The following is a 12084-nucleotide window of genomic DNA, read 5'->3' as shown; positions in this document are numbered from 1 at the left end:
CACATCACAGTATAGGCTGAAAAAAAAGTAACAGTTCAGAAAGATTCTATATAAATACCACAACTCATTTCACCGAAGAATGGAGTCACATGAAAAACAGTGTATAAATGGCTTAAATTGGCACCATTCAATAAAAACATAACACAAACTATAAATGTAAGCCACATACGCTTTGTTAAAAAAGTAAAAAGCAAATTAAATCCATTTTGATAATTATACTATATGAAAATATATGTGCATATATTATGTACAAAATATGCAAAATAACCAATAAACCCAAAATATTATCACCTCAAGATGTAATCAACATAAAGTTTACCTTATTTTATATTCTCTTTTTATACTGTTTGGTTTTTTTTAAGATTTTTATTTATTTATTTATTTGACAGAGAGAGAGACACAGCGAGAGAGGGAACAGAACACAAGCAGGGGGAGTGGGAGAGGGAGAAGCAGGCTTCCCGCCGAGCACGGAGCTCAATGCAGGGCTTGATCCCAGGACCCTGGGATCATGACCTGAGCTGAAGGCAGACGCTTAACGACTGAGCCACCCAGGCGCCCCTATATTAAGTCTTCAAAGGTATTTTACATTTATAATAAATTTCATTTTGGACTAGCCACATTTCAAGTACTCAATAGATACATGTAGCTAGTGGCTACTGGATACTAACACTGCTTATTACATGACATACTTCTAAGCATTTTACTTGGACTATTTCATTTAATTCTCTCTGAGGCACATACAGGGGAAAGTAACTTGTCCCAGGTTCCCACAGTTAGTGGTAGAATCAGGATTCTAAATCAACCAGCACGACTAAGATCTCCTGCTCCAAACCACCATGTTTTCCCACCTCAAATTAAAAACAAAAATTTTTTTACAATATTACTGAAACTTTCAATTAATCACATTAATACCCTAATTCCTGCTTTGATATTCCCATTCATTTTATAGAAACCTAAATCTCAAGCCACATAAAAAAAACCTGTTTACTCCCCCATGATTTAAATCTGCAAGAAAAGACTCACCATTAATATGAGTTTTTGATACTTTTGTTTTAGGTCTGACACACTTGCAGATGGGTCTGCCCCCAGAATGCTGTACCAATCCTTTTTTGGTATCTGCTCAAATGCCATCATCCATTGAACAAGAAGTGGGCCGTCTCAGATAGCTGAATAAAAATATTGATGACAATTCATTACAGTTTGCAGGATCGAAGAAATAAGCAAGTAGTTTCCTAAGTTCTTTAATAGTTGAGTAAATCAGGATTATAATGCAAACCTCATGAAGCATATATTTTCTTTGAAAACGCCCCAACAATTTCATGTATAAGTATACAGACAAGTATGGGAACTCTGTTACACATTTCATGATACACGCTTGTACCTTAAATTAATGAATTACAATAGCATTAAGAAAACAGAATTCGAAAATGAACGCGAACTGTGGATGCCCTCTAAGAAGGTATTTCCGCTTGTCTCGTGGTAAAAGCCGCACATAGTAAATACTCACTAAACACAATAGAGGAATTTAATAAATGTTTACAGAATTAAAAAAATGTTGAAAGCAAAACAAAACGGCAAAGAATTAAAATGAATTTGGGAGCATTCCCTCTTAGTGTTTTTTTTCAGTTCACATTCCTTCCAGATTACCTTAAAAGAATAATACGGGAAACAGCTCGGGCAGGTAGACAGCATGAGTCCCTCGGTTACCGGCGTTTACAAAGAAAGAGCTCCTGAAACTGCTCAGAGGAGGATACTCCAGCCCTCTAGACTACCGAAGAGACCTTGCCAGGAGCCCCAGAAATCAAGCAACCTCTTCCCACAGCTGTGAAATTCAAGGCGCGGGGTGGGGGAGGGGGGCTCAAAATCGAGACTTAGGAATCCACTGTATTCATTTCGGCTGTACCGCCCAGCCACAGGCGACTACCCTCTCCTGGCCTTACTCGATATCGAACTTACCAAACTTCTAGAATCCTCACAACCCACTCATCGCCTGAAGTCGGCCAAAACCCGGAACCGGCTTCTCCTTCCGCCGGAAGTCATTGCCCTGACGTGACCACGTTTCTAGTCGAGCCCTTGTGGCCGAGGCACCGAACGCAAGGGGCGCTCCGCCCTCCTGGACGCGGTCGCTATAGTAACCAGTCTTCGCTTCCAAGGAGTTACAAGCAGTAAGTGGCCGAGCTTTGGAAAAAGGTGTCCTTTGCCTCATTCTAACTCCCTCTAGCCCCAAGTCGGAGACTGTGGCGTCTCTCCTCTCCCTCAGCGAGCACCACCCCCCTCTTCGCCCCGGGCTTCCTCCGCTCACCCTACCCTGCTCCCAATCCTTTGGTGGTTGGTGACAGTTCTTGGGCTGGGGAGGAGTGGGGAGCGGTGGGGTAGGAGCCTGTGAAGGATGAGGAGATCTCATTCCTCCCTCGTCTTTACACTTCCCTTAGAATGTTCTCATTCGAAAATTAAGAAAAAACATACCGATTGAAGGTGGGTTTTTTTTTTCAATTTTAATAGTTTTTTCTGGAAAAGATATTCAACTTAATTATTTCTTATAGATGATCCTAGCAACCGATAACTTTTCAAAGTCCTTTCATACTTACCAACTTGCTTCACTTTCACTTCAATCCAGTGAAACTAGTAAGGCAGGTGTTAATATTCCCATTTGGTAGATGAGGAAGCAAACCAAGGATCGAGGCCAAATAGCTAATTGTATAGCAGCGGAACAGGACTCTTAGTAAGTGTGCATATTACCAGGGAAGCCAGGCAATCTTTCCAAGCTTACGGAAAAAGAATAAACCACTGCTTTGAGGCAGTTGCTGGGCTCTGCAAATGGGCACTGTTAGGTTTTTTGTTAGTTTTTTCCTTCTTGCCTCTCCCTTTCCTTCTGTTGTTCCCTTTTATTATCTCTTCTCTATACTACTTGGCTTACGTTGACCTCTCTTGCTTGCATTGTTCCCAGAGGTGAAACTGCATCTTGTGTTTTGGCAGCATGATTTAAATTTCACTTGGAGATGTTAAGATAGCTCTGTTGTTATTACTGCTTAAATTTGCTTTCCTTCTTTTTTGCCTTTCTTCTACCAAATCTCAGTTTGAGAAGCAGTCAAGATAAACCTAAGTACATTAAATAAAATATTTTAATACGGTCAATTATTTAATGATGGCATAAAGAATAACTAAATGACATAAGAAAGAAAATCTAAAGCAGAAAGTATAAATTGGGCTCTCCAGAGAATTTTGTCATGTTTAAAATTAGGCACAAAAGAGCATTATGCTAAGTCAGAGGATCTGATTTTAGTCCTGGTTCCAACATACCTTCATACCTTCTGTGTGGCCCTAAGGAAATGTGTGACAGAATTAAGTGTTGTTCTGAATACCTCCTATACAGAATGACACCGCCTTGAACTTTTTAGCCCTCAAATACCCCCTTTTCCACTGCTTAGTCCTTCCTCATAGATAGTTAAGCTCAGATCATCCAGTTTGTACAGCAAGAGCACATTACTTTGACTGTGTTTTCTCTTTTATTCCCTTTTTTTAGCCAGATTCTGAAAAGTCTGATCACAGTACCGCAGTTTTCTCAATTCATATTTTCATATTTGTGTGTGTGTGTGCTGTATGTATGTATTGATTTAGGTTTCGATAGTAAGAGGTACACCCTTTTTCCCCCAGCAGTTGCCAAGCGTTCAGTCATTTCATCTCGACATACTTTAGCTCACACCAATAAAGCATACTTTAGTTTGCAACTTTTTCTTTCATCTCCATAATGTCATTATTCTGCTGAAATGATCAATAACTCATCGACAGTATCTAGTCTTTATTTCCTTAGTTGTTTCAGAAATGTCTTTTTATGGTTCGTTTGCTTGAATCATGATCCAAACAAAGTCTACACGTTGCATTTGATTGTTCTGTCTCTTTAGTATTTTTTAAGCTGTAGCAATCCCACTTCACTACTATCTTGATTTTGTTTTTTCTTTTCCTGCCATTGGCTTATTGAAAAACCAGATCAGTTGTCTTACAATCTGAATTTATTTATACCAGAATAAACTTCTTAAAACACTTTTTACATGAATCCCTGCTCATTTGTCTTCATTTTTCATTTTCTAGAGCATTATTGCCCAGTAGAAATATGTAAGCCACAAATACAAACCACATATATGATTTTAAATTTCCCAGTAGCCACATTAGGGAAGTAAAAAGAAACAGGTGAAATGAATTTTAATAATACATTTTATTTAACCCAATATATTCAGAGTATGATCATTTCAAAATATAATCAATGTAGAAATTATTAATGAGGCATTTTACATTGTTTTTTTTTAATACTAAAGATTTAGTGTATTTTACCTGTATAGCTCATCTCAATTCGGACTTGCCACATCTGAAGTGTTCCATAGCCACATCTAACTAGTGACTGCTGTATTGAACAGGCCAGGTCTAAAGGATAATATCTTGGGGTGCCCAGCTGGCTCAATCAGTAAGGCACATGACTCTTGATCTCAGGGTCATGAGTTCAAGCCCCACATTGGGTGTAAAGCTTACTTCAAAAAATAAGTAAATAAATAAAATAGAGGATAAAATCCTAATTCCTTAACCTGGCATTCACTTACCTCCCAAATATTATCCTTAGTTTTCTAGCCTCATTGCTTATTACCTCCATACATGAAACATTTAAACAATGGGACCTTTTCTTGGTACTTCATCCATAATTTTGCTCAGGTAGTTCTCCTTGCTTATACCACTTTTGCTCTTTGCTTCCACCTACCAATTTTATTCCTCTTTTCAGACCCATCTCTTCCATCAAACCTTTTATACTGACTCAATCCTTAGAAATTAGGTCCTCCTCTCAACTTTTGTAGCCAGTCCTGTATGTCCTCCTCATTTGTACCCATCCTATCCCAAGGGTACTATCATACATTTTGGATGTATGTTCTGATTCCCTAATTCCATAAGCTCTGTGAGGACAGGGACACCTCTCAGAGAAACTAAGCACCAGCTATTGTGCCACATCTCTGAAGTTCTAATGATGTGTATCTATAATAGTCTTGTTTCTCACTTTCCTATTTTAAGAAGGTAATTTACCCATTTTATGTAAAACTAATAGCAGAAATAGAAACTATGTTAGCATAATGGTTAAGAGCATGAAGTCTAGGGGCGCCTGGGTGGCTCAGTCAGTTAAGCATCTGACTCTTGATCTCAGCTCAGGTTTTGATCTCAGGGTTGTGAATTTGGGCCCTGCGTTGGGCTCCACACTGGTCATGGAGCCTACTTTAAAAAAAAAAAAAAAAAAAAAGAGCATGAAGTCTAGAGTCAGACTGCATAGTTTTGAATCCAGACTCTGTCTCTTACTGGTTATATGAGCATTTTAAGTTAACTAATCTCTGTGCCTTGGTGTCTTTCTCTGTAAAACAGGAATAATAATAGTATCTCACTCTAGGTTTGTTGTGAGGATTCAATGAGATAATAATGCCTGAAAGTAGTAAATACTCAGGAAAAGTTAGCTTTTGTTGTTATAATTATTTTTTTAAAGAATTTATTTATTTGAGAGAGAGAATGAGATAGAGAGAGCATGAGAGGGGGGAGGGTCAGAGGGAGAAGCAGATTCCCTGCTGAGCAGGAAGCCCGATGCGGGACTCGATCCCAGGACTCCAGGATCATGACCTGAGCCGAAGGCAGTCGCTTAACCAACTGAGCCACCCAGGCGCCCTGTTATAATTATTAATAGTGAAATATTTGTTCCTGAGTTTTGACTATTAGAACATTAAGAATTCATAGCTATATTTTAGGAATTTCCAAACAGAGCAAATGAAAACTACAAACTATTGAGTTGGAAAAATGACCCCCAAACCCAAATGTTTGTTGAACTATATAGTTTGTGGATAAATTAGAAGCATGGGCAAAAACCTCTTAATTCTCGTGTCATCAACATTTAACATAAACAAGATAGGCATACATTAAATATTTAATTTCAAGATGATTGACCAAAAAATAATCAAGATGATTGATCAAGTAGAGTTAAATGTAGATATAGATGTAGATATAAGTATGGTTATATAGTATAGATACAGCAGGGGTTTAAGACGCTTGGTTGTAATGATGGTAAAAATCAATTTTTACTCAATTTATTACTTTAGTATTTGTCTGCCCATTAACTAATGTCTACCACACATTAATAAATTCTTAATTTGAGATCGTATTAGTAAATTGTGCTTCTTATTGATGGTTAATATTTGCAATATATACAGTGTAGTTCTGCTATTTTTATCCTAGGATTATATTTATATTTACTTGGCTCTTTCTACTGGTTTCATTACCAGCTCTTCTTTAATTTCCTTGATCTTATTTATCTCTTGAGTTTTTAGGATTTTCTTATCAGTGAACTAAGCTGTATTTATTTTTAAGTACCACAAAACTTCATGGTTATGTTCTGAAATTAGATGGTTGCCCCTACAGCAACTTAAAATCTACTGGGAAGATAGGAAAACCATCAAGAATTAGCTACTGATGAGGGGCACCTGAGTGGCTCAGTTATTAAGCGTCTGCCTTGGCTCAGGTCATGATCCCAGGGTCCTAGGATCGAGCCCCACATCGGGCTTTCTGCTCAGCGGGAAGCCTGTTTCTCCCTCTCACACTCGCCCTGCTTGTGTTCCCTCTCTCGCTGTCTCTCTCTCTGTCAAATAAATAAAATCTTAAAAAAAAAAAGAGTTAGCTACTGATGAGATAAACACGCACATATACACAGAGTACAGATAGAGCATTGACTCACTTATCCATTCAATCAACAAACCACTTAATGAGTGTTTACTATGTGTCCCACACTTTGTTACAAGAGACGCAAGACAGTTGGCTGTAGCCCTTGTAAAAGCTTGGAGTTTATCTGGGTAAATAGATAATTAAAAAGCAACTAAAGTAACTGTAGGAAGTGCTATGCCACAGGAAATGCAGGTGCTGTGACAGTTACTAATTTAGGTGAATAGAAGAAGGTAGATTTCCTGAATGACTGAAATCTTTCCTCAAAATGAGGCTAATACAGAGAGATGTATGGAAGTATGAAGTTTTAAATATTGAATATTAAGTTTTAATGGAAAGGAGAGATGAATAGAGAAACTTTTTTTCTTTTTTTGGCATACTGTCATAAAGCTTTAGATGGTATTGAGAATCAGCCCTATTGAACAATACCAGTTTTTTTTATTTTTTTAAAGATTTTATTTATTTATCTGACAGAGAGAGACACAGTGAGAGAGGGAACACAAGCAGAGGGAGAGGGAGAAGCAGGCCTCCTGCTGAGCAGGGAGCCCGATGCCAGGTTCAACCCCAGGACCCCGGGATCATGACATGAGCCGAAGGCAGATGCTTAACGACTGAGGAACCCAGGCGCCCCAATCCCACCTCTTTTAGAAATAATTTTTCAGGGACGCCTGGGTGGCTCAGTCGGTTAAGCATCTGTCTGCCTTTGGCTCAGGTCATGATCCCGGAGTCCTGGGAAGGAGCCCTGGGTCCAGTGGGGTGTCTCGCTCTGCCCCTCCCCACGGCTCCTGCTCTCTCTCTCAAATAAATAAATAAAATCTTTAAAAAAAATAGAAATGGTTTTTTATTTTTGTGTTTTCCCCCTCACTCGTTGTCTTCACTTGATCTCTTCTCTCTTTTGTCTTTTCAGTGGTAACCAGCTGTGAAAATTCGTGAATTTGAGCAAGGCAGTGTACTGAGCAGGAGAGACAAAGAGGTAAATACTTTTGCTGACACCACACCTGTTGCTGTGTTTTTCTTGTTTTTTAACTTTAGTTATGTCAGTGTTCTTTCAACCTTGTTTCAGACCTTTTAGAGGTCTTTATCTTACCCGGAATTTTTGTTCCTGTCTTACTACCTTCTTCTCATCTGATGTTTTCATCTTTCCATGAACCTATTAAAGATACCGTCAATAATCCATTTTCTGCTTCTCTTTAGTAATCGTAATAAATACCAAACTTATTTCCCCTATTCTTTTTTTAAAAGCTATTTAAATTTTATTTTATTTACTTATTTGACAGAGGGATAGTGCGAGCATGAAGCGGGGAGGGGCAGAGGGATAAGCAGACTCCCTACTGTGTGGGGAGCCTGGCCTGGGGTTCCGTCCCAGGACCCCGGTATCATGACCTGAGCCTCCCAGGACCCTGGGATCATGACCTGAGCTGAAGGCAGATGCTTAATGACTGAGCCACCCATGCGCCCCTATATCCTTTTTTAAAAGCATTCTTCCTTCTCCATTTTAATTTTTTTAAACTGAATTTTTTTAAGTTTATTATAGTCATGTAATTGACTCACAGAAGAAAGGTTAATCTGAATGATCAAGGGTGTTAATTTGTAGGTTAAAACGTGTTAAACAGTTGATATGAAGTCTGTTTAAGTCAATTAGAGAGTATAATGAAGATGTTTCCAGAGTGTTATGGAACCTTTTGAAGTTAGCTTGGAATTAACTCCTCTACTCAACCATGGCACCCATCTGAACATGCCATTGCATTTAGGTTTTTAAATTTGGGTATATTCCAATAGATATGAATAGATCTACATAGTTTTTAAAAGTTTGACTTTATTCTAAGATTCTTATGTTTTGTTGTAGGAAATAAATTCATGATTCAATTCATCATTAGCATAATGAAAAACATGATCACTCTCATATTTTTTTCAAAAATAAAATGCAACTGGACTGTATACCCAACAAAACATTACTAGGTTTTTTGTTTATGTACCTCTTTGTTTTTAAAACTAGATTAGTGTCATTATTGTAGATTTTTTAATTTACTTATTTTTATTTTTTTAAAGATTTTATTTATTTATTTGTCAAAAAGAGAGAGAGAGAACACAAGCAGGGGGAGCAGCAGGCAGAGGGAGAAGTAGGCTCTCTGCTGAGTAGGGACCCCGATGCGGGGCTCGATCCCAGGACCCTGGGAACATGACCTGAGCTGAAGGCAGACATTTAACTGACTGAGCAACCCAGGTGGCCCTACAGATTTTTTTAATACTAAGTATCTCATATAGAAAGGTAGCACTGATAAAGACGTATAAAATTGGATGTGATCATTTAAAGAAATGATTTGTTTTCCCCTCCAAAATTATTTGATGTAATATTATGAAACATTTTAGTATTGGTTAATATCTTCAAAATTTCAAATTAGTTAATGTTATGCAGAGTTTAATAATATTATGGTCAATTTTAATAGTTGGATATAATTTTTGTATAATGATAGCATTAAGATGAATCAAAAATTGCAACTTCAACAGTTCAAAATCCATGGAAATATGAGAGTAAAAATCAAATTTTGAAATATATTCTTTACTTAGCATTAGGGTTGTTATTATAGTACTATTTTTTTACTTGTGTCAATTTACTAGTAATGAACACATTTAGCATTTCAGCCTCTTCTTGAAACCTTTCAGTTGAATTATTTAGAGACTGATGAAAAACAAATCTTACATGCTTTAAGGGACTTTTGCAATGATGGATTTGATGCCAAAATAATGAAACCACACGGCTTAAAAAATATACTGAAGATAGATGTTTTCTAATGAATTTCCACAAAATATCATATTTTTAAAATATTTTAAGCAATTCATAGTAATACTTGTTAATCTACTGTAGAAGCACCATGAGTATAGTCTTTTGTAATTCATTAGCAATTTCTTTAATGAGTTTTTTTGTGTGATAGATAATGTAACAGACAAATGACAGATTGTTTGCCTTTAATGATTTCCCTGTTTCAAGCCCATTACAAAGCAATTAGAAATCTGACAGCATTTTCACTCTGCATTACTGATCATCTAAAGTGATGAGGAATGAGAGGTGATGAATATTAATTGTATATTTTCATATGATTATCATAAATTATTACCTTGTCTGATGTGCTGCAGGTGAAGCGGGAGCATTAGAGAAAGACAGTCAGATATATTAATTTGAAACACTATGTGATTTTTGTCTTTGTAATATAAATCCTCATCTGTGGTGTTAGTCTCTATGAATATTAACTTAATTTTTAGTTTTTATTTTGATTTATTTTTATTTTGATTTATGGGTAACATAAATTACTTTTCTTATTTCAGTACAAGAAAAGGAAAAATTATTCCATAATACAATGTACACATATCATTTAAATTCAGCATTTTAAGAATCTAATTTAAAAAATGAGATGGTTGGGGTGCTAGGCTGGCTCAGTGTGGAGCATAAGATTTTGACCTCAGGGTTGTGAGTTTGAGCCCTATGTTGGGTGCAGAGATTACTTAAAAATAAAACCTTTAGGGGCGCCTGGGTGGCTCAGTTGTTAACATCTGCCTTCTGCTCAGGTCATGATCCCAGGTTCCTGGGATCACGCCCCACATCGGGCTCCCTGCTTGGCGGGAAGCCTGCTTCTCCCTCTCCCACTTGCCCTGCTTGTGTTCCTCCTCTCACTATCTCTCTCTCTGTCAAATAAATAAATAAAATCTTTTAATAAATAAATAAATAAAACCTTTAAAAAAATGAGATAGTGAATTTGTTGATATGCATACATACAATATTCAGGTATATCAATACAGTGAAAAATATACTTAGAAATAGATCTTATGTTAGTCCTAGGTTAAAGTCAGGTAATCCTGCAAAAGAAATAAGATAAGAAAGTATAACAAGATGTAAAAGAAGATTTTTCTAGGTCCTCTGTTAACAATTCTTTTAGCCCCAGTCCATGGTAAATGCTATTTCCCCAGTGTCTTGCTTCACCTGTTGTTAGGACTCACATGCTATTGTTACTTGGTTCCCAGCCTTGGACTTTTGGAGCAAAGATTGGTCCAAAAACTAGATGGGAATCTTTAGTACAAGGAGAATTGGCAAGCTTACACCATTTGAAATGATTAGAAATATATTTGGATTAATTTTACCAAAATAATTAATTTATATTTTGATATCTCTCTAATCATTGGCTTTAGTTGGTTATCAGTACATACTTAATGAATGGAGTTGAATTTCATTGCACTAATGATGCTGTGTCTTGTGTCCATCCTGTCTTTTTTACCTTTTTGCTATGGTTTGCTCCATGGTATAAATCTCTTAGAGAGGCATGCCTTCCTGGATCCATCTTTATTTATGAAGGTCATAATCTATATGATAATATGATTATAAATCAATAAAACTGAGTATTTATATGCATCTTAGGAATCATTCTCCTTATTTTATATTTGATTATATATATTTATATAATATATATTTATATAACTATATTTATATAATGTATGTAAATTTATATTTACATATATATGTGTGTGTATATATATTTTCTCATTTTATATATATCATGTAAAAGTGCCAGGCCTTCACAAATGAACTTTTTGTGTTCTGGAAACTTAAGGAGAGCCATCTGAAATTCATTACGTATTTACTCAGTGAAAATTCAGATAGCATAATGATAAAAGCAAATTATGAGTAAAAAAGGTTGAGATCCTTACATTTAGTAGCCCAGTTTCATAATATTTTTACTGGCTAAGCTTTCCAAATATGTTATTCTTTACATCTGATGACCTTCCAGTTTATTTTTTTCTACCGGGACTTCCTTCATCTATAAGGCAGTTCCAACTAGCACACCTTATAGAATCAGAATGGTGAGTCCCAATGCCCTCAACTCCTTTCTGCTCATATTCCTTATCTTAGTGTTAGTCTAGACTTCAAGTTGGTTCTTTCTACAGCAAAGCCAATTCTCCTTTTCCTATCTTTCTATGTGCCCCCCCTTTCTTTCTACGTGTAACAGACCACTAACCAACATAGCTATTTGACTTTGAGCCAACGTCTCTACTTATAATTGGTTTAGAAATCTTATGTATTTTTCCTATGACACCTGAGTTCATAGGAACCTGGGCTGTCCAACTGTGACACTCTTAGCAAATCAATAGCTGAGGAAACAGACACTCCTAAATTGTAAATTATAAATATTACATCTTCTCTGATAATAAGGAGTCTCTGGAACACATTCTATCTTTTCTAAAATTTCTTTCTTAGGGCAAGATGCAGAACTAAATACAAAAATAAGGTCTAATGTTTATGATTAACACTTTCACACATTATTTCTATTTCCTTATTTGATCTATATAACAATTCTATAAGGT

The 12084-nt window shown here is 36.5% G+C and overlaps 2 protein-coding genes across 5 annotated transcripts in view; one reads left to right on the top strand and one right to left on the bottom strand.

The window, feature by feature from the left end:
- The window catches only part of DNAJC24 (DnaJ heat shock protein family (Hsp40) member C24), a 63614-nt gene extending 62448 nt beyond the window's left edge, over nucleotides 1-1166 (bottom strand). For all 4 annotated transcript variants that reach the window (XR_004819405.1, XR_004819406.1, XR_004819404.1 and 1 more), the window contains exon 1: nucleotides 1024-1166. Coding sequence is in view for 1 of the 4 variants with exons in the window: in XM_035722769.1 (XP_035578662.1) it covers nucleotides 1024-1134 (111 nt within the window). In the remaining 3 variants the exon portion in view is untranslated. The remainder of the gene's footprint in view (nucleotides 1-1023) is intronic.
- Nucleotides 1167-2119: 953 nt separating this feature from the next.
- The window catches only part of DCDC1 (doublecortin domain containing 1), a 468564-nt gene continuing 458599 nt past the window's right edge, over nucleotides 2120-12084 (top strand). The window contains exons 1-2 of the mRNA XM_027579679.2: nucleotides 2120-2165; nucleotides 7640-7705. The gene's annotated coding sequence lies outside the window, so the exon portion shown is untranslated. The remainder of the gene's footprint in view (nucleotides 2166-7639; nucleotides 7706-12084) is intronic.

This window comes from Zalophus californianus, chromosome 11 (assembly GCF_009762305.2).
Source record: "Zalophus californianus isolate mZalCal1 chromosome 11, mZalCal1.pri.v2, whole genome shotgun sequence".
Lineage (NCBI taxonomy): Eukaryota > Metazoa > Chordata > Mammalia > Carnivora > Otariidae > Zalophus > Zalophus californianus.
This window is presented reverse-complemented; position numbering and strand designations above follow the sequence as displayed.